At 41.2% G+C, this 23,443-nt stretch overlaps 2 protein-coding genes and 1 long non-coding RNA gene across 4 annotated transcripts in view; 2 read left to right on the top strand and 1 right to left on the bottom strand.

Annotated features, from left to right (window-relative positions):
- Positions 1 to 23,443, bottom strand: part of LOC122674213 — a 171,576-nt gene that overhangs the window by 101,714 nt on the left and 46,419 nt on the right. For both annotated transcript variants that reach the window (XR_006334930.1, XR_006334931.1), the window contains one exon: positions 18,092 to 18,212. This is a non-coding gene — a long non-coding RNA (uncharacterized LOC122674213). The remainder of the gene's footprint in view (positions 1 to 18,091; positions 18,213 to 23,443) is intronic.
- NPVF (neuropeptide VF precursor) lies at positions 2,474 to 6,120 on the top strand. Its single transcript, XM_043872370.1, has 3 exons — positions 2,474 to 2,628; positions 4,327 to 4,727; positions 6,069 to 6,120. The coding sequence occupies exons 1-3, from the start codon at positions 2,491 to 2,493 to the stop codon at positions 6,118 to 6,120; spliced, it is 591 nt and encodes a 196-aa protein (XP_043728305.1). The 5' UTR covers positions 2,474 to 2,490.
- The window catches only part of C18H7orf31 (chromosome 18 C7orf31 homolog), a 40,943-nt gene continuing 39,113 nt past the window's right edge, over positions 21,614 to 23,443 (top strand). The window contains exons 1-2 of the mRNA XM_043872369.1: positions 21,614 to 21,944; positions 22,618 to 22,775. Coding sequence (XP_043728304.1) covers positions 22,642 to 22,775 — 134 coding nt within the window. The 5' untranslated portion in view covers positions 21,614 to 21,944; positions 22,618 to 22,641. The remainder of the gene's footprint in view (positions 21,945 to 22,617; positions 22,776 to 23,443) is intronic.

Genomic DNA, 23,443 nt, shown 5'->3' on the forward strand with positions numbered 1-23,443 from the left:
CCCAACAGCACTGTCTGGTAGGAAGCTGAGTATTTGGGGTTTCCAAAGCTTAGGAGAAGTGTCCAGGATGAAGAGAGATGCTTAGAAGGGAGTCGCCTTAAGGTCTCTAAAATCTCAGTAAATGAAGCATGTGTGTGTAAATGTCACGTGTCGGAGAGACATTTTATTTTGTATGCTTGTGTGTCTCATTAAGAATCCCGAACTGTGCTATGTATATGGCAGCACATTTCATCAAAAGATTTATGGTCATTTTGTACTGCATATGTTAGACAATGTTGTTTTATATCTGTTAACATTTTCCAAGCTAACAGAAGAGGTAGTTGAAAAGAGCCAAACCCTATATTAACAAGATTAGAACTCTAATTACACTCCAAACTTGGAAGTTTAAAATCTGGTTGAGGCTAGTGGGTAATTAATCACATCAGCAACTCTGGATACTGACTTCAGCCAGAAAAATCAGTGGATGTGCCAAAACCCCAGAGAGCAGCACTGAAAACTGGTGAATTGCTCAAGGCTGAAACAACTACAGACAGGCATGTTTTGAAAGAGACCCAGGCTGGTTCATTCTGCCTTTTCCAGGGTCAGAGCTCAGCCGACACAACTTGTTCCTTGCTTCACCCATTGCTCAAAAGTTTGGAGCTACTGACCACAAAAAAAAAAAGTAAGTTCCATCAGCAGTTTACAAAGGAACAATTTGGAAGAGAAATGTATAAAATCCTCAGGGAAATTAAACCCAAATAATCCAATAACAGCATTACAAAATTAACATTAGACTATGAATTGAATTAATTGCCTCCTACTGTGGGGATACTTGGCTACCCACAGTCTGAAACAAATGAGACCAACGATGTCAACTGCCAAAAGAGAGACCAGAGGAAAGTATAATCTTGGGGTACCCAAGAGTTTTTCACACAATTGTTTTTCAACTTTCTGATTTATCCCGGTGCTCTGCCCATCTCATACCTCAGATTATGGTAGGTGAGCGAGAAAGCTAAGGGTATTTTTTTTTTTTTTTGATTGCACTGGTCTTCTCTGAAGAGTGGGGCTTCTCTTCATTATGTTGCACAGGCTTCTCATTGGGATGGCTTGTCTTGTCGAGGAATGTAGGCTCTAGGTGTGCAGGCTCAGTAGTTGCAGCACACCGTCTCAGTAGTTGTGGCACAAAGGCTTATTTGCCCCCTACTTCCCCTGCCTGCCCCCCACCCCCAGCATGTGGAATCCTCCCAGACCAGGGATTGAACCCATGTTCCCTGCATTGGCAGGCGGACTCCCATTCACTGTGCCACCAGGAAAGTCCCAAGATGGTACAATTCTTGACATAAAAGGTGCAGTTTTATGACTTGCTTTTTTGGGAATTCACCTCTAAGTGCCTATATCTAGAAGTAGCTGGATTGTTAGAAATAGATCACCCTAAGTTCTTTTTCTACTAAGAGGGCTGAATGGACAGGGGGGAACAGGTAATGATTTCTCTAGAATCTAGGCAGGAATATAGGCAGTCCAGTGATAAAAAAAACCTTTAAGAATACCAGTCAGCTGTTCTGAAAGAGACTTGCATGGGCATTTCAGTAAATAAGCATTTATTTCTGTAAATTCTTTTCTTATGCCATGATGTCAGTGAGCCTGTGGCAGGGCAAGATTACCTAAACAATATAGGTCGGGGAACAACAAAATTAGCATGTGTGTAATTTACCAGTCCTCTGCCAGCATTCTTTAAGGGGTTTGAGGTGGAAGGTAGGATGTGGCATCATCACAGAAATAAAATCCTGGTGATTTACACAGTTTTGCCAAATAAGGCCCTCAGGGCAGATACAAAAGGCCTTGAACTGCCTCCAGCCTCTCCTGAGACAGCCACTTTGTCAAAATGCCTATTGCTTGGTATTATGCACACCCTTCAGTATACAGCTGACATTTACTCCTGAAGCTTTTTAATAACAAAGCAGCATTTTACAAAAAGTTAATTAATGGCATTTTATTTCAGTCTTATGTGATTTGGAATTCTTTTCACACTCTTAATTTTGTCTGACATTTTGAAAATACTATGCCTCACTCTTGTGTGTGAATAAAAAATTTTTTTTCAAACATAGCTAACATACATTGAACGCTTTTCCTTTCTCCCAAGAGTTGACGCAAACACCAAAGACAAAATACTTCTTTTCTGAGCTCAGAGAAATGAAGCATTCAGTTTGTTTGGAATCTTAATGACGATGGCCCCAAACTTATCTAATTAAATACTCCTTCATGATGAAGAAAATTATTTTCAAAGTTAATGAATTTGCAAGCAGAAATGTTGCTGTCTTCCTAGAACGAATTACCCATGTTCCTTACATACATATTTCAATTAAACACTAATTAATGCTGGTGCTTAAAACACGTGGGATTGATTTCCCAATGAAAGCAAACTTTGTTTTTAGACAGTATAAAAAGACCACAATTTCCTTTTGTATAGTCATCAGCCTGCACATATAAACTTAATTCTAGATTTCGGACAAAATGGAAATTATTTCATTAAAACGATTCGTTTTATTGATGTTAGCCACTTCAAGCTTGTTAACATCAAACATCTTCTGTACGGATGAATCAAGGATGCCCAATCTTTACAGCAAAAAGAATTATGACAAATATTCCGAGGTAAGTTTTTTTAACTCTGTCTAACAGGACTAGCATTCACCATTGAATATTTGTTCTGAGTCTAGTGCTTTTGTAAAGAATAAGGAAAAAGTTTCTGGTTTGTTTTTTGTCACACTTTAACCCATCCAGGGCAGTGTATTGATGTAACTTGTATTTTGTAGCAAAACTGCACATATCCTGGTCTCATGACCGTTTTAGTGCAGAGTATGATACTTAGCAAGGGTAAGGTGCATTAATAACTGTCATTTGGCTCAGAAGTGCTCAGTTGAAGCAAAGAATTGCAGAAATAAGTACTGGTTACATTTCAGCTTAACATTTAAATTATATTTCTATAGCTAAGAAAAATGTTTACCCCTAGATGGTGGAATTCCACTTGTTTTTATTTTCTTCTCTATGCCTTATGGAAATTCCCACATTTGCCAAAATAAGTAGGTATTATTTTCTACAATAAGAAAAGTTACTTTAAAATCTTCATATGGTGGAGAAGGAAATGGCAACCCACTCCAGTATTCTTGCCTGGGAAATCTCACGGACAGAGGAGCCTGGTGGGCTATAGTCCATGGGATCAAAAAGAGTCAGATATGACTGAGTGCTCACGCATGCACACATACACACACATACATGTATACACACACACACACACACACACACACACACACACACACACAGCTTAGCTAGATCTAAACCGAAGTCCTACAGGCAACTCAAAGAACTTTGTGAGGATTCCCTTCCAAAAACACCACACCCACTTAAAGAAAAAAGAAAAAAAAAAAAAAATCTTCATATGGACAAACTTGAATCGCAAAACTAAATCTAATTAAATATTTGCTGTCTTTTAAATGGTTCCTTTAAAGTTGGTATGGTCATGCTGCAGTAACCCACAAACCAATCAGTGTTTTACTAATGTAATTTACGTACTAATAAAATATAACCAGTTTCTTGAAACATGCTTTTAGGTAAAAAAGAAGTCTCTGCCAATTGTACCCCAGAACTTGGCTAGCATGCGCCCACCACTTTGACTTTTAAAGAGGAGGGAAACAAGAGACATGGAGAGGCAGTGGAAAGTGTCTCTAAAAGCAATATATAAAAACATATGAAATATTTTATAAACAAAATGAAGCAAAAACTGAAGGAGGGATAGTTAGGGAGCTTGGGACTGACATGTACACACTGCTATATCTAAACTGGATAACCAACAAGGACCAACCTTATAGCATAGGGAACTCGGCTCTATATTATGTAACAATCTAAATGGGAAAAGAATTTGACAAAGAATAGATACATGCATATGTATAACTGAATCACTTTGCTCTACACCTGAAACTGTCACAACATTGTTAATCAACTATACTCCAATAGAAAATAAAAAGTTAAAAAAAAAAGAATAACTGCAGTAAAATAAACTTTCACTTCATTTCAATACTTCATTATGTTCCTGCTCCTCAAATACATTGCTGCATTCACTAGATATATTAATATTTTATAGTTGTCTTATAATAGTCCAGGGATGGAGAAACTAGATTGCTTTAAGAAGCTTAATATAAAGTATCTATTTAAAAAATTCTGTACATGAAAGCACAAACTTTGTTCACAGCTTTAACATTTCTACCAATTAAAGTCTGGATTTAACATAATTTAATAATTTAAACTATTGCTTACAACACTAATAAATTATTTAATGGTTATTTCTAATTATAGCCCAGAGGAGATCTAGGCTGGGAGAAAGAGAGAAGTCTTACGTTTGAAGAAGTAAAAGACTGGGGTCCAAAAAGTAAGATGAATACACCTGCAGTCAACAAAATGCCACCCTCTGCAGCCAACCTGCCACTGAGATTCGGGAGGAACATGGAAGAAGAAAGGAGCACGAGGGTGATGGCCCACCTGCCTCTGAGACTCGGCAAAAATAGAGAGGACAGCCTCTCCAGACGGGTTCCAAATCTGCCCCAAAGGTTTGGAAGAACGACAACAGCCAAAAGCATCACCAAGACCCTGAGTAATTTGCTCCAGCAGTCCATGCATTCATCATCTACCAATGGGCTACTTTACTCCATGACCTGCCACCCCCAAGAAATCCAGAATCCTGATCAAAAGAACCTAAGGTAAATACTCGAATGCCAATTAAATGCATATGCAGTTAGCAGAGCTAGTCCAGAAACTTTTAAAACACTTACATTTTTTCAAAAGAAGTTTCTAAGAGAGTTTTTGAGTTTCTTAGGACTTCCTTGGTAGTCCAGTGGTTAAGAATCCACCCTCCAATGCAGGGGATGAAGGTTCCATCCCATCTTCACTAAGATCCCACATGCCGCAGGGCAAGGAAGCCCATGCAGCGCAACTACTGAGCCTGCCCGCTCCAGATCCCGTGCTCCCCCTGCCTTGAGCTGCAACTAGAGAAAGCCTGCATGTTGCAATAAAGACCCAGCACAGCTAAAAGAATTTTTAAAAGAGAGAGAGAGAGAAAAAAAAAGCTAAGTTTGTAAGAAGGAAAAGGCACAGGGAAATGAACACCTATAAATTGAGAGGGTTAGTTCCTACAGCTCAGATGGTAAAGAATCTGCCTGCATTGCAGGAAACCGGGCTTCAATCCCTGGGTCAGGAAGACCCCCAGGAGAAGGAAATGGCAAGCCACTCCAGTATTCTTGCCTGGAGAATCCCATGGACAGAGGCGCCTGACAGGCTACAGTCCATGAGGTCACAAAGAATTGAACACGACAAAGTGACTAACATACACACACTGATGTTAAGTCATGAGTTAGCTCCCCCTAAACCACATATGGGTATCCCTCACATTTCTCTAGAGCCACACTCTAAGCAGTAACAGGCAATGATAGAATGAGGAATTCATGCCTATGAGGTATCGTCCAACATTTGACTTCTCTAACATGATAGCTCCCCATGAGGGAGTTGTCTGCAAGTACAAAGAACACTATTTCAAAACCCCAGATTTCAAATTCAGATCTTCTTCCTCAACTTTAAATCAAAATTTCCTTTTCCAGAATCTCATGTTAGAAATAATTCCTGTTATTGTAATCATACTTTGTATTAATATGTATTTACTGAATATCTACTAGTACAAATCCTAGCACAAGCTACTACAAGAAGTTCAAAAATTTAATAAGCTACCTACATATTATTTTCTAGTAGAGCAAATGTTAAAAAAATTTTTTTTATAAAAAATAGAACATGACTGTACTGGTAGAGTTTGGCAATGAATCAGATGTCGGGAGTGGGATGGCAATGAGGGAGAGAGATGAGTCCATGGTAAGTTTGTCATTCTAAGTGCCCATTACAAATTCAGGATCCCATCAATGTCTCACTCATTTCAAGTGCAGCACAGTTCAACTCATGTATAATTAGACAATTAGGATCATGGCCTGCATTTGTATGTTTTCACATGCTATTGTTGTGATGGATGAGAACATTTTGCACTGCTTACATTTTAGGAGACTGGGATTCCAGAAAATAGATGATGCAGAATTGAAACAAGAAAAATAAGAAATCTGGAGCCTGTCCCTAAAGACGACTTAAAGCTGTAGCCTGTAATCTGCAAAGAAATCTATGGTGAAGACAAAGAATGAAGTCACTGCTTTCTTGTAATAAATTATCATTCACAACAATTTTTCCTTCTTAGTAAAGCTAATATCTTGAAAGTTAAAAAATGTAAAAAATACTGTAATGTAAAGATGAAATAATTTTGTCTAAATAAAAAGAGCATTGCATACACTTAAGAAGCCTTTGGTAATGGGGAGAAGAGAAGAGAGAGAGAGAGGCTGACTTAAGCCACACCACCATCTTATGAATACAGTTATCCTTAAGGAAAAATTTAAACAGAGGAGCAGCCTGGCAAATTTTACAATGAATATTAAATAGTTTAACAGAATAACATGTTTGACAATTAAATGAACATGAATAATAAACCATTTACCAATATTTTTATACACCTACTTTTTCATTGTATTAGCTGTTAGTAAATACATGATAGATTGAAAATCTTTTTAAAAGACAGATAAAAAAGAAGCAATTATTACACACCTCTTTAAGTATCTTTTCTATCCATAACTGAAAATTTGCCTTCTGGTATATTTTTTTCCTCCTCATTTACTATTTCAAGTTTTTGATTTGTAGACAAAACCTAATTACTCTTAAAACTAACAATTTATGAACACAATATACCACCACCCGGATGTACAGTGATTCAACTTTAGTCATAGAATGAGAAGTCCTTAATCAGATTTATTAAGCAATCTTAATTCCTTAAGGTACAAACCAGGAGTGGCAGTAACTGTCTCCTATCCTGCCCCCAGCTGGGCTGTGTTGAATCCCTTTTCCCTGCTGGGCAGAGATCTCTTAATAATACCCCAGACACACTCTTCAACTTCCTCGTCACTGCTTGATATTAAAAAACTCAGTCAACTCCAGCTGAAGATGGCCGACTCATAGCCAAATCAAAGTTTCCCCTCCCCCGTGGCTGGGGGCTGGGGGCTGGGGGCTGGAAGGACGTGAAGCCGGAAAGAGGCAAGGCTGCTCCTTCTCTCTTCCTCTTTCCTCCCCTTTCTCACCCCTGAGGTAGGGTGGTGGGAGGGAAAAATGGTAGGCCTCTGGAAAACAGACTTCTCTTCCAATTTCTCCAAGTTGGGTGAGTGAGGGAGGGGGATGGGTATTTTTGATTGGGGGTGGAGAATCGAAAGCCCCTGTCTGGTCTTCTTGTTATAATGTTACTTTTTCTACTTTTTGAGTACTTTGGGAAGCACTCAGGTAATGTCACACTGCCCAGGTCAGTGACCTAAGACACCTGGATGCCTTCTGATCTCTTCCAGTCATCCTCATCTCATCTGTACTCTGACTGCCAGAAAGAAAGACTCAAGGCAGCTACCTTCTCAGTGTTCACTTGATTTACACAAAAGGCAGAGGTCCTCGTCATGCCAAGGCAGGACTTAAGCTGCTCCTGGGATGCCCCGCCACTGCCCCCATTTGTTTCCAAGCCCCTCTGCCCCCCTTAGGAGGGGCAGAGGCAGGCCAGCAAGCCTAGTGCCTACACACGCTACCTACCAGAAATGCGTGGCCAGTACCCGCTTCATGACTCCCACTCTGTCTGACTTTCTAGGAACCTCTCTTGTTTGGTTTCAGGGTGAGGGACAGCTGCAGCAGCCCTCCCAAGCAACTTCTCGCCCACCGCCAGGGGACGGGGGAGGGGGAGATGGGGATGGGGCAAGACAGGGGCTGATGAGACTCTGCCATCTCTTCGTAAACCCTGAAGGGGCGTCTGGCCCCCACCATTCATGACTTGCATTATAAAAGTATTCAGCATCTCTGGACTTCCAGATTTTGTCCCAACTGCACATCCTGAGCAAAGTGAAAGTAGGAAACATCCTGCTGCACTAATAAATAAACAAACAGAAAGCCACTCGGTCCCTTGATACTACATGACACAAGAAAATTTCCTGTCCTAGAACATGGGTTCTTTACCTAAACCCTTGAAATTTATGGAAAAATCAATATTAGGTGAATAACCAGCTGTCAGCTGCCTCCGAACCCACAGAGCTTACTCTGTTTCAGCCCCTCAGTACCTACTTCATCAGCTTCTACAAGAAATCCATTCACATAAGGAAGTCTGCAACCTCTCTGAGGACTTGTGAGATCTTGAGGAAGAGGTCACACTGCAAGTGATTTCACTGAGAAAAGTCTTGACTAGACAGGCCTCTTGTCCCAAGTCTCTCTTTAACTGGACCCCTAGCAGGGTCTCCCCCTCTTCTGACCTCTGACATTCACCAGGGGAGCTTTATGGCCATGTGACCCCCGCAGGTACACAGGGCCCCACATTTGGTTAAACGCTTTATTGTCACTGTCCTGACATTCTCAATACGTTTGAACAAGGAGTTCTGCATTTTTTGTTTTGCAGTGGGCCCTGCAAACTGTGTAGCCTGTCCTGCTCCTCCTATTTCAGCCCTGTTGGCACCTCTGCCTTTTCTCACAATGCCCAATGCCTCCCTGTTTTGTTTTGTCTGATGTTTGTTTATTTGACCGTGCCAGTCTTAGTTGAGACATGCAGGAACTTTAGTTGTGGTATGTAGGATCTAGTTCCCCCCTGCATTGGGAATGCAGAGTCTTAGCCACTGGACCATCAGGGATGTCCCTTCCCCTCTTTACTTATGAGAACAGCTTTTGTTTTCTGGGCTTCCCTGGTAGCTCAGGCGGTAAAGAACTTGCCTTCAATGCAGAAGACCCCAGTTCGATTCCTGAGTCAGGAAGATCTGATTGAGAAAGGATAGGCTACCCACTCCGGTATTCTTCGGCTTCCCTGGTGGCTCAGCTGGTAAAGAATCCACCTGCAATGTGGGAGGCCTAGGTTCAATCTCTGGTTTGGGAAGATACCTTGGAGAAGGGAAAGGCTACCCACTCCAATATTTTGACCTGGAGAATTCCATGGACTGTATAGTCCATGGTATCACAAAGAGTTGGATATGACTGAATGGCTTTCACTTTCATTTTTGTTTCCTACATGAAACTCAAGGACCAGCTTATCACACAACCCTGAGAGGTCTGTCTACACCCCACAGTAGGTAAAAAATATATAACTGCATGACTCATGAAACGTCAAAATGCAAATTTTTTTGTGTGACCCACCACCGCCTTTAAAATATAAAGGATGGGGCTCAGGCTGTGCAGAAATCTTTCACTGGCCCTGGATAAAATCTCGGGCAGATGAACTTCACTGTTGCTCTGAAGTGGTTCTTTGGCCTAAGTCAAAAATGCACAGTCTCAATTCCATTGTAATCAACATTTCAATCTACAGTCATTCATTCATGTTCAACTCTTCCCATGTGAGATCTGAGCTGGGTGACAGGAATGAGATTGACTTCTGCTTTCTTTTCCAGCCTCAATTGCTTCCTCACTCTCTGGCTTTGTTGGACTCTTCAGGGATGGAAGAGAATTTGAGAAGAGAGGCAAGGGATATAGGACAGCTCTTGCCAGGGTGAATGGATCCACTCCCAGGACCCAGAGGATGGCCCCATACACCATGGCTGGACTCAGCCCTCACCGTGGGACACGGGCACCCGCTCCATTCATGCCCTTTTCTCTTCCAGGGGTCCTCTTTAGTACGGCTCAAAGCAACTTCTACAAATCTCTCTTTCCTGCAGCTCATCTCTGGTTACCCACAGCTCACTCTCCACACTGGCTGTGATCCCAACACACCTCTTCTATCTCGCTGCCCCCAGACTCTTCAGCTGTGGGGTCTGGAGTTGAGCACCAATTTTTCATTTCTCTCAACCACATGGAGCACATTTCCTCATCATATGGAAGCCTCTCCCTGATGAAGAGTAATGGGCTCAGTAATCCCTAGCACATGAGCATCAGTAGGGGGCATTCACAGCAGGGTAACAATGCTCTCCCAAGAAATCTCTTCACAAATTCAGATCTTATCCTTTCATGGTCTCCAAGTGGGTGAGAAAATTGAGGACTTAGTAGAACCACTTAACAACCACTTCCTTCATAAAGTCTGCACATAGTGATCTGGCTTTGTAATTTTCCAGTCTATCAGATGTTGGCATTTTGATTAAAACTTCACTTTTGCAACAAAGATGGAGTTCTACTTGTAAGGTATGCTCACAGCTGTTAAAAATGACATTGTCTGCATCATTACATATATATGTGCATTTTTCGGGGGAGAGACTTCAGAGTTCTTGGGTAAATTCTCAATAGACCTTGTGATTCCATAAAGTTTAAGATTTACTGCCACAGAAGATTTTTATTTCTAGAATTATTTTAAATTAATATCTAAGTCAGTTTATTAAGGATTATTATTATCTGATTGGTTACTTAAGCACTGAGAACATAACACCCAAACAATCAGAATCACTCAAGTGGTTTAGCCTGATCTTCCTCCAAATATTGGCTTTTTAGAGTAGCAGACAATAGAAGCAAGGTGGTAAGTGTGTTCTTCTTCACAGCTCTTCTCCTGTGCTTTACCAAGCACATCCCCTCCAATAGTCCATTCTCCACCCCGCCTCCTCTCTTCCTACACTTCACTTCCTCAAAGAAATGCCATCTGGATTCACCCTAACATAAACCTTAGCCAGCCTGTAAAGGCAAGGGGAGTGGGGGGTTGCCGGGGAAAGGTGGGGATGACGCATACTATATGTCAATGATTTTCAGGGAGGGCAACTTCCATGAGATCTCAGGTCCACATTTCATACATCATACTAGGACAATGACCTTGAGAAACAGAAAAAGGAAATAAAGGACTGACTCTGGAGCCAATTTCTCAGTGAGAAAAATGAAAGGTCAGTGTTCATCTAGGTGTGATCAACAAAATGAAATAGCCAAGAAAGGGGAGAGTGCCAGCCTCTTCTCTTTCATTTTGTCTTCTCTAAAGACCTTTCTGCAAACGTTACTCTACACTCTTCCAATGTAACTTATCATGTTATTTCATAAGCATATCAAACTACATGTGATTCCCTAGAAATATGCATGTTCACAGAAATATGCACATTTCTGTGCCTTCATTTGTGCTCATTCCTTCAGCTCAAAGGCCCCTTTAATACTTATCAAAATCCTTCAAGGCCCAACCCTGGTCAAATTTGGATGCAGCTGTATATAAAAGAAAACCTAAACAACATACTTTTTCCAAGAGAGAGTTTTTTTTTTTTTCCCCCACACATATAACAATGTCTGGAAGGAAGCAGTTCCAGGCTGGTGTGGGAATTCCATGGTCATCAAGGACCCATCATTCCAATCACAGGCTGAGCAGCCTATTCATGAAATATATATTACATAAATATATATTTATATTACATGAAACATATAGCCTATTTTAATGTTTTTCCTTTACTCAACCAAGATCAACACTGTTGACATTGTGGGCTGGATAATTCTTTGCTATGGGATCTGCCCTGTGTATCATAGGATGTTTATCAAGGCCAGTAGCCTCTACCTGCTAGATGCCAGGAGCACCACCCAATAAATAAGACAACTAAAAACGTCTCCAGATAGTGCCAAATGTTCTCTTGGAGGCAAAATCATCCTTAATTGGGAACCATTGCACTAGCTTGTTCTTCTTTGTATCCCAATCCCAGCTTAATAATAATAGTGACTATTGATTGCTATGATAACTGTTTTAAGTTTAATACTGTTTTAAGCATTCTCGTTATGTTCATTTTTACACATGAGAACTGAGCTCACAAAGAACATTCTGAAGAAATGAGAGCTAACAGATGGCCTCGACCAAGGTCTGTTTCATTTCAAAGTTTGTGCTTTTCCTCCTTCATCCACTGTCCTGTCCACCACCCCGTCAATCACCTCCCATCCAGCCCCCAAACGTAGTGAGTAGTCAGGAAACAGTTGTTGAATGAAGCTCTCAAAAGAAAACATGAGCACACTGGAGGCCAGGAAGAAAGCCTCAATGCTTTAAACATTATATACAGATTTTTAGAAAGAAGGAAGGAAGGAGGAAAGGAAGAAGAAAGAGGGGAAAAAAAAGACCTAGATGCTTGGACAGCTTTAACCTAGCCATTTGTTAAGGTATTTACCTCAAGAGCAAGTAAGGAAGTGTCCACCTTAGTAATGAATGACCATAAAGATTTAAAACATCACAGAAGAAATGCTCTACCATTTTTAACTTAGACTCTGAAGAAGCAACTAATGATTTTTTTTCTCTATAGCAGAGAAAGTGCTGTAGTTGGTGATGAAACTCAACTATCATCAATTATTAATTTCACCAACTATCAGTTTCTACTTCAGTGGGAGAACCGAACTGGTCAAGAGAGACTTTGACATACGCAATAATTGGCCAGTGGAGTTGGGAAAGGTATCAGTAAGTACGCCTCTCCCTGAGTTATTTGCAGTCTCTTACCAACCCCATTAATGAAGTGAGACAAAGCAATAAAGGAATCAAAGTAAATCTGAAGTAAGCCTGTCCCAGTCCACCAACATGAATTGTGGGAGTACTGGACTATTGCAGCCTTTCCCAGATTAATGTCTGTTACTAAATGCCCTGTAGAAAATATCACTTTGCTGCTTGGAGCCAAATTGAATTAGGAAAATATTATCTGGTGAACATAATACCCAATGTTTATTTTAACTTACTACTTATTAAGTGGCCTTGAATTCCTAAAACATTTATTAGATGTTGTACATTTTATTTGCTGTTAGAAGTATGAAAACAATCAGGGAGATTTCATTTGCCTTTTTTATGTATTCTATTTTGCTGTGGTAAAATACACATAACATAATATTTACCGTTTTAACTGTTTTTAAGTGTACAGTTCAGTGGCATTAAGTCCATTTCACTTGCCTTTTTACAAGGTCTAGTACTATTCTCTAATTATACTCACAGTATTAATATTTAAATAACCATACTCAAAGCTTTAACATTATGTTGCCTACCAGAAAAAAATGCCTCTGACAACAACAAGGTTGACGCTTTTTAGAGATGCTCTGATTCTGACAAGCTTATTTAGGAATATTAGATTTTTCACCAGAACATTAAATTTTTCCTTTATTCCCTGGAAGCTTATTTTGAAAGGAAGTAATTGTTGCTAATCTTTTTTCCTCCCAAGCTATTTTATCATCTCACTAGTTTATATGGCTTTGTATTCACCTGGGGCAGAAGTTAGTGCTTCTTTAGAAATATCTGGGACAGCAAAAGCTTCTGTTATCAGTCAGATATGAGAACACATTTCAGAACAGTAATGAAGATGAAACATTTGATTAGTTTAATTTCCCTGGGAAATGGATAATGGACAACAGTCACACACATACTATGTTACAGCACTTCTCTTTGAACTTCAGGGCACTATCACATTCTTTCTAATAGCCCATTTTTGTTTTTCCTATATCATGAAATTTTCCTCTTAGAACAAAACACAAAGGCAATATGTACTATCCTATGTGTAGGTTAGGAAATGAGAAGTATTATCTCCTGTTATTCTCTTCGTAAATGTAAGAACTAAAGTATGAAAGGAGTTGAACTGGAAAGTCACTATTAGAATGAGGAGTGGAGTAATACGTTAATAAGATTAACATGGAATTAATACTCTCTTTGTAGAGATAGAGAAATATTATTTTAATCCTGAAGAAAAATTATCTCAAAATTTATTTTACCTCTTGCCAGATTTCCAGCCATTAGTATACTGTGATTAATAAAACATAAAACCATTGTTTCACTTTCTTAAAATATGCAGCAATACTAATTAGCTATGGCAATATACCTACATAATTTTCAACCTGCTTTTAAAATGTCACACAGCTTTTCCCTTGTAATTTAAAGCACTGAATTGTAACTGATATTGCAAAGTTACTTTTAACCACTAGAGGGCAGAAAATGTTCCACATTTGTACATAACTGATTTTAAAATCTTAGACCAAAAACAATAATCACCACCCCACCAAAACAGAGAGTCTTTAAGATCCTCTTGCTTTATATTGTACAATATACTGCGCACTTAAGGCTCAGTTATCAACTAAAATTTTAAACTAATGCACAATCACCTCAATTCAACAGTTTATAATAGACAAAAGTAAACATTTTTACAGCCTGAGTCTAGCTGTGAGTTAAGGATTATTAGCATTAAGGAATCAGCACATCTTTAAGGAAAGTCAGAATACTTAAACAAAACAGGCAGAACCCATTAAGAATCAGCAAGATTCTTTCTACATTAAAACATCTACAATTGGATGGAAAGGTTGTTTATCATAAAATTAAAATAGTAACTGAAGTCATAAATTGATCAAATGCTAAAATATTTACATGTGACTCTTTAATTTCTTTATGTACTTTCTTTTACCACAAACCAAATGTAGCTCTAATTGTGACAAAGATGCTTTACATTTCCTCTTAATATATCTTTTTGACCTCATTAATTTTTGTTAACTATTTCTATTAATTTTTGTCCCTCCCAATTAAGGCATTTGCATTTCAGTAACTAAAGCATTACTTTCTTTGATTAGACATCCCAACCTCTTCACTTTCTCACTCTCATTAATCAAAACATATCATGGTGAATTAAGGCATTTGGATTTCAATCTGTCTGGGTAACATTTTAATAACTGCCCCCTCTGCCTTCTCTCTCTGTCAATTCTGGTCATGTCTTACATCACAGGACAGAGAGAGGGAAATGGTGGCAGGCTGACAGAAGAAGAGAACAGGAATGAAGCCAGGGGTTATATCACTGGAGTCAGCGACTTCTCTGATGCATGAGCCTTTCACTTGCCAATCAAACCTGACAAGGCTTTTACCTTGTAGGGTTATTGCTGACCTTACCCAAGACACTAAATCATTTCTGCAGTCTTGTTTCTTAGCCTAAGCAAACCTTCTGTCCCCACTTTTCAAGTCTGCGGGCACTGTTTACTCTAATACCAATAAACACAGCACCATGGTGTAGAAAAGCTGAGGAGGGACCGCGAGAGGTGTCACTTCTCTTGGACTAACGAAAGCGATGCACATGTAAAACCAGGGCTAGTCAGAGGGAACGGCTTCCATGCTATGACTACTGGTATAAAGTTACAAACTGGCAGTTTTTAAAAAAGTTCCTAACAACTATAACTACCCAGTAATAGATCTGACTCACATGAGTCATGGCAAGGTGATTAAGCAGAGACTGGATGGTCAAATAGAGATATCAAAAAGGAATACCACAGATGTCACTTCTGCTTGTGTGAAGTTGTACTAATTAACTTCCAAAACCTTATCAATCTTCTTTTAAGATTTATTTTATGTTTAGCAAAGAGATACCTGCACAAGTTTTAAAAGTCAAAAGAATGCTGCAAGGCTTTTAGTTAGGGTGACTGCAAAAACTTCCAGTTTCCCAGGGACAGTTCAGATTTATGCCTGTTACCCCAGTGTAAGTATTAATAGCCCTCCCTTTTACTCTCCAAACTGTCCCAGTTGGATGACAAACTAATGTCCCAAGCCCCAACCATATCCACTCCCAATTTCTATTCCCCAGAAGCAATTAATTTTAATATGTTTAGAAATTTTTCTATATGGATTCAAATTTCTAAACAAACAAAACATGAGAATACTACTTGCATCAGTTAAAATTGCCTTAGAATGCAAAGGCCAGGGGGGGAAATCATTGACTTAAACAGGTAGAAAGAGGTGCCTGGAAGGTATATTGTTTGAAGACTTATTCATCTGAAAATGACTTCCTCCTTCACACGTTGGGATTTTATATTCATTCAAATTCTCACAAAGCATAGGGGTAGGAAATGTAGTGTCATTGCTGAGACACACTACCTAGATCTCCCTTCAGAATAAGATCTGCCGCTCAAGCTGTCAACTCTGACGGGGGCTGACTCAGCTGCAAAGGGCTAGCTATCTGGCCCCACCATAATACCCTTCCCAAATCAGAAGCAGTCAATGCCTGACTGAATCGGGGGTGAAAACAATTTTTCCCACCCAACCTAGGGCTGCTCTGAGATGCCATCAGTGCTCCAGAGCTCCACGGAAGGCTAGCCAAGGTTTTGTCAGGCTCATGTCACTGATGGAGTTGTCCCTCTACCCAATCTTGCTTCCTTTTCTTCCTTCCACAGGTGTTCACTTTTAATAAACAGCTTAGACCCCAAACTCCATCTCAGCATCTGCTTCCAGAAAATGCAATCTGCAACAAATAGATACTATGGTTCAAATTCAAAAAGTGCAAAAAAGCAATATGGTCAAATACCTCCCTCCCACCACTGAGGTCCAGTTATTAGTTCCCCTTCTCAAAGGCAACTAATGTGGCCAGGTTTTTGTGCATATTTCTAGGAATAGTATGCATATATAAGAAATGCTTATACATATATACACAGTTCCCTGGTGGCTCAGAGGTTAAAGCGTCTGCCTACAATGCGGGAGACCTGGGTTCGATCCCTGGGTTGGGAAGATCCCCTGGAGAAGGAAATGGCAATCCACTCCAGTATTCTTGCCTAGAAAATCCCATGGACGGAGGAGCCTGGTGGGCTACAGTCCATGGGGTCCCAAAGAATCGGACATGACTGAGCGACTTAACATTAACTATATATATATATACAGACACACACACACATGTGTACACATAATTTATAAGAAAACATATAATTTCAATTGCTACACAAACAGCACATACTCCACAACTCTTCAATACTTTGACTTTTTTCCATTAAAATATATCTCAGAGGTTGTTACTAGACAATACATAAAACATGTCATCATTCTTTTTAATAGCTGCCTGGTATCCCATTGCATAGAAATAACAATTTATGTGGGGAACAATTATGTCAAATCTTTTCCTATTATGCACAGTGTTACACTGAATAATCTCTGTGTGCATTAGATACCTGTTATGCATGTTTTCAAACCCTATGTGTGCATGCATGTAGGAAAATTCCTAGAAGAGGGGTTCCTAGGCCAAAATGCTATGCGTGCATGCTCAGTCGCTTCAGCTGTGTCCACACTACAGTTATAATTTTAACAGATGCTGGTAAATTGCCTTGCTTTTCTATCATACCAATTTGTACTCCCTTGAAAAAAATAGGAGAGTGTATTTCCTCATACCCTTCCTTTATTATATCACTGAATTAAGGGTCCAATATAAAATATAACAAAAATAGACATTATAAATATCTGATGAAAATATATTTATTATATATCCATGAGACAGGGGGAATTCTATAAAATTTACTTGCCAAAAATTTGAATGGTCAGTTGAGCAATTTTAAGTGATTGAGGGGTGGCTGGAGTGTTTATCAGGCTTGTTCACAAAGGGCAGCAGATTTGCACTTAATAGCCACCATATTGCTTAAGCCAATTTCATATAATAACTATCATTTCATACCTGTTCAGAAAAAACAATCTGAGAAAGAATAGATATACGTATATGTTAACTGAATCACTTTGCTCTACACCTGAAACTAACACAATACTGTAAATCAACTAAACTCCAATAGAAAATTAAAAATGTTTTAATGTTAAAATTTTTTTTAAATAAAGTATTCAGGGGCAGTGCAGACAGTTTCCCAGGAATATATTTTGAACAGGTTTGGGACAAGCAAAGTAGGCACTTCGTGAGGCCTTATTAATATTATTATATTATTAATATATATTATTAATATTATATTATTATATTAATATTTCCTCACCAGTATTGATTCATAAACATTATTATTTTATCCACAGACCATTGGTTTAATACATGTACAGTTATCAGTAATGAAGAGGTTGAAAGTTCCCCATGGTGACCATTGGAGTTCTAAACTATTTTTAATTAAGTTGGTCCATTTAGTTGAAAATATGCCGTTTTGAACACAAAGTAAGCCGTGGTCCCAGAAGGAGGACTCTCCTGAGAAAATTTAGAGAATTGGGATCCCATACGTCAAAACCAGAGGTTCAGAAAACAAATGAGTGCTCACACAGAGGGCAACAGCATCACGAAAACAAAAACAGATCCCCCTAAAAAGTTGGAGAGCGCTCAATCAAAAGGAATGAGCTTGAATCTGAGAGGAGACTTACCAGACCAAAAGAGTGAAGAACACAAGGGGATCAACTGGGTACCAGGCATGATTCCCAGGATCGTTAGTTCTTTAGGGATCAACTCCTTCAAATACCCCTTCTGACACCAAGTAATGTGAACCTTTAAAAGAAAATGGTAACAGGTTAGCCAGCAAAATTCAATTTATTTGGGAATGCCACATGAATTGCCCTTTGGGCCATGGAAACTACAGCAAACCATAGGTGAAGACCAAAGGTGAAAAGTGAAATTGCTCAGTTGTGTTAAACTCTGTGACCCCATGGACTGTAGCCCACCAGGCTCTTCTGTCCATGGGATTTTCCAGGCAAGAATACTGGAGTGGGTTGCCATTTCCTTCTCCAAGGGATCTTCCCGACCCATTGCAGGCAGACTCTTTACCGTCTGAGCCACCAGTGAATCCCATAGTTTGGAGACCAAAAGAAGGAGTATTCTTTTATAGAAGAATAATGGAAAAGTGGAAGGTGGGAGGGGCTATTTGTTTAAAAGTTCACTGGAGGAGATTTCAGGGTTGTAACAGTTTCTCATTGGCTGGATTATTTCCAGGCAAGAAGAAAATCTTCCTTCTTCCTGCTGTAAATTAAGCTTCTTCTGGCTGTAATGTGTAAACTGTGATGACTGGTATGTGTATGAAAGCTCCCCCTTAGGTCTGCCCAACTCCATTTTGAATGAGGCTTTCCTTTATTCATCTTCTTTTTTAAAGTATTTATCTATTATCTATTACTAATTGAATATTTGTCTGTGATGGTCTTAGTTGCTACATGCAATATCTAGTTCCCAAACCAGGGATCAAACCCAGGTGCCCTGCATTGGAAGCTTGAAGTCTTAGCCTCTGACCACCAGGGAAGTCCCTCATTTTCATAAAACATATGTCATGTCATTATGCTGTACACCTTAAATTTATACAGTGGTAGTGGTTTAATCGTTAAGTCATGTCCAACTCTTGTGGCCCTCTGGACTATAGCCCACCAGACTCCTCTCCTGGCAATCCTTTTTGCCAGGATTTCCCAGGCAAAAATAATGGAATAGGTTGCCATTTCCTTCTCTACAGGCTCTTCCCAACCCATAATTGAACCCAAGTCTCCTGCATTGGTGGGCAGATTCTTTACCACTGAGCCACCATGGATTCCCAATTTATACAGTTAGTATTAATTGCTCAGTCATGTCCAATTCTTTGCAACCCCAGTGGCATTTGATAATGAATAAAACTTTAAGAGACTTAGTACTCCTTGGCAGATATGAATATTTTTATTTTGATCTTTTTTCCAGTTTTATTAATATAATTGACATACAGCACTGTATAAATTGAGGTTTCCTTGATGGTTCACATGGTAAGGAATCTGTCTGCAATGCAGGAGATGTGGGTTCAATCCCTGTACCAGGAAGATCCTTTGGAGAAGGGAACGGCAACCCACTTCAAAATTCTTGCCTGGGAAATCCCACTCCAGTCTATAGGGAAAATCCACACAGAATCTGATCCAGGGCTTTTTTTCTTATTGTAATAAATATCTTTGACCCACTCTAGGGAAGTAAAGTGGCTTCTCTGGGTTGGGAAGATCCCCTGGAGAAGGAAATGGCAACCCACTCCAGTATTCTTGGCCCAAGAGATTCCATGGACAGAGGATCCTGGTGAGCTACAGTCCATGCGGTTGCAAAAGAGTTGGTCACGACTTAGCGACTAAACAACAACTATGACATGTGTCGTTGGGGGTCACATACATATCACCAGATGGCTGAGATGGTGTGAATTAAATCATAAAAGCCTAGATTAAGGAGTGTTGGTCAAATAATAGACCCAATCCTGACATCCTTTAGAATCTTGCAGATGTAAAAACATTTCCAAAGAAAACAATTGTTTTTTAAAAGATCTGGCAAAAAACTTATTCTTGCCTGTAAATTTTACTTGAAAATAACAAAGGCAAAAATAATTAAATTTTCCTAACCTTTATACTCTGGCTTCCCAGGTGGCGCTAGTGGTAAAGAACCTACTTGCCAATGAGTTAGGTCTCTGGGTTGGAAATATCCCCTGGAGGAGGGCATGGCAACCCACTCCAGTATTCTTGCCTGGACAATCCCTGGACAGTGGAGCCTGGCAGGCCACAGTCCGTGGGGTCACAAAGAGTTCAACACAACTGAGTGACTAAACAACAACAGTCATTTGACCAAAATAAACTTTCAAACCCACCAGGAAGCTATCACCACATATCCTAGTCAATCAACTTATAGTTTCCTCAACTTTCTTGGTATCACAAACACCCATTACATACTAACATGTGGCTAGTGACACAGATTCATCATATGTCACTGATTTATGACACTCAGTTATTACCTCCCAGGAAGAATCAAGCCATGAGGAAATCTGGACAAAGGTGAAGTAGGTAAAGTCCTGGGAGGCCAGGCACATAAAAGGCTGGGCTGACAAGATAATGTCATGGGTATCCTGCACACACAAAGCAGCAAAAAGGCTGAGGTGAACTTCTATGAGAAATTTTTCGGGTAAAAAAATGTTAACGGGGTCAAAAAGGAAGTCAAACTTCACCTAATTCACAACTCTGCCTCCTGAAAAATCTACACTTCCTGGTTTAGTGGCTGGTAACTACTGGACTCTGAGAGAGGTGCAAGGACAAAGAAACAGACCAGGAATACAAAATTACCCCCTGGTCTACTCTAACGCAGCTTTCCTTCCCTCACGTCAGCGAACACTCACCTGGAAGGCACAGCACAAAATGAATACCCACTAGTGGCTTGATTAAAAAGTTGGGAAACAGGCAGAGAACAGCTCTGTTATACCGCCCTTCTGAAAGGTGGTCGTTCTTGTCCCCACCTTCCCCCGTGTTCCTGCAGGCTCAGTTCCAGCCTCTCCCCGCAAAAGTAACCAACCTTCCCACATCAGGGTCCTTCCCAGGGGTCCTGTCCTTAGCCATCACAGAAACTCGTGGTCCCGTAGGTGCAGAATCGTGGTTCACGTTCGTTTCTTCGGGGAGGATTGGGGGGCGGGGGGAAGGGGGGTGGTAACAAAGGTAATGGAAGCGGGGCGAGGTCTTTGCTGATCGGGTAGATCACCGCAGGCACACTGCCTGTTTGCCCTGTCCGCACCCACCTAGGGTAGGAAGAGCCTCGGCCTGGCATAATGTAGGGGCTGCACGTGCTGAGTCCTGCGGAGGCCACCCTCGATAAGGCCGCACTGTTCCCCATTGAGGGTAAGGAACACGGATGTGTTGGAGGCTCCCACCTCATCAGAGTCTCCCTGGCACCGCACTCCTCCACCGCCCCAGTACACAGCAGAGAACGCGCGGGCCCCAGGGCCGGGAGTCGCCTGGACCAAGCAGCCCTCGAAGGAGCATGTGATACGGCCTGCAGAGGGCGCCAAGGGGCGCAAGGGGGCGGGGCCAGGGGCGAAGGGAGGGGCGGATAAAGGGGCGGGGACGACGGGCTGGGGTGCCGGAAGAACTCCTTTCGCGCGTGGACTGGGAGTCTACCCCTCATTCCCCACCTTCCTTCCGGCTTCCAATTCTTGCGGGTTCCAAGAGTTCGTGGGCTGGCTTCTTCCGAAACTTCTAAGAGCCCACCGCCGCCCCTGCTCTCCTCCCCGAAGCCCGCCGCCCGGCAAGCATGCATTACCTATTGCCACGGTCACGGTCGCCGTCACAGGCACCCTCAACCCCACGCCTGGCCTGCCCGCCGGCCCTCTCTCTCCTTCACCCGCACCTGCACGCAAGCTCCCCCGGGCCGCAGGTGCGGACGACAGCGGAATTCCACGCCCCGCAGAGGCCCGCCAGCTCTAGGGAGGGGAAAGGGAGGCTCTGCCGCCTAAGGCTTCCAGGCTGATGTCCCAAGGTGCGTCGGAACCCCGAGGCACCGATCGGCAGGGCGTTGATGGCCCTGAAGGCTAGGCTTAGGCCGGTCCTGGCCAAGGCGCATCTTTTGCTTCCCTCATCAAGTCCCAAGGAGGGGTGGAATTCTCACTTTGGGGTCTCACTTGTGCTGCACGTCTGATTCTCCACCTCTGCCAAGAACCTCCCGACTAGAATCCTTGAAGACCTTAGAAGCACAGGTGTTAATTCTGTTGGATGCTGGGTCTCCCTGCTTTAAAAAAAAAAAAAAGACCCGGGCAGGGGGAATCCGCTGAGTTTTCTTGAATAATTACGGTTAAAATTGATGCAAGAATCGAAGGTCAGTCAATGCCCGCCAGGTAGAGGCCTTAAATGAGTCCACGTGTCATCCACTCATCATTCATACTCTACTTTAGAACCTCTTCCACTTTGTGGATTTGTTTCAGTTGAAATTGGTTTACATAGAACTTAAGTTGCTATCTGTTACTGAAAGGACACCCAAGGGCCCACAGATAGGGCTCACCCCAAGGATAGGAACCCAAGATTTCTAAGCAGACTTCGGTTGAACTACTGAGCAGTACTAAGCCAGTTTCCTGCCCGCCCTGAGGGAGGGTCAGTGTGACAGCAACTAAGTCAGTGACTCTTTAACCAAGTGCGCCCTCCTTTTCTTTTTCCAGGTTGTGCCCTTTTAGCCAAGAAGCATGGAGGTAATTCATGGCCGGCCCTACTGCTGCAGGGAGCTTGAAGGAGCTGACATACTGTCAGAGACCTTTTACTCTAATGAATTGCACACTCCACTACAAACGACTACTCGCCCAACTGCCTCAGAGGACAGGTAAGACAAAGACTGGAGAATGCAAACAATTATAAAAGGTTTTAATATATTACTGTATTTTTGTTTTGTGAGAAAAAGCATTTAAGGTTATGGACCTCTTCTGTGTATCACATCACTGGGAAGGCATAATATGACAATGAACTAAACTTTGAAGTGTCCACATCTGTTAGTAACTTGGAAGGAAGTAAAAAGGTACTGTATATTTTTAAAAGGCAAACATCAAATATTCATCTACTGCATTCTAGAACTCTAGAATGATCTGTTCCTTCATTTTGAATTAATTTTGTTTCTTTGTTTTTGGCGTGCTAGGGCTTCATTAAGTATGGGCTTTTCTCTAATTGAGGAGAATGGGGGCTACGCTCTAGTTGCGATGCTGAGGTTTCTCATTGCAGGGGCTTCTTTTGTTGCAGAGCACCGGCTCTAGGGCGTGAGGGCTCAGCAGTTGTGGCTCTTGGACTCTGTAGAATACAGGCTTAGTAGTTGTGGCGAACAGGCTTAGTTGCTTCTCAGCGTGTGGGATCTTCCTGGACCAGAGATTAAACCTGTGTCTTCTGAATTGGCAGGCAGATGCTTTACCACTGAACCACCAGGGAAGCCTTGTGAACGTCAGGGAAAATATTGCTTTTCATTGCTGTGTTTCAGTCACTCATTCATGTCTGACTCTGAGA

This window comes from Cervus elaphus, chromosome 18 (assembly GCF_910594005.1).
Source record: "Cervus elaphus chromosome 18, mCerEla1.1, whole genome shotgun sequence".
Lineage (NCBI taxonomy): Eukaryota > Metazoa > Chordata > Mammalia > Artiodactyla > Cervidae > Cervus > Cervus elaphus.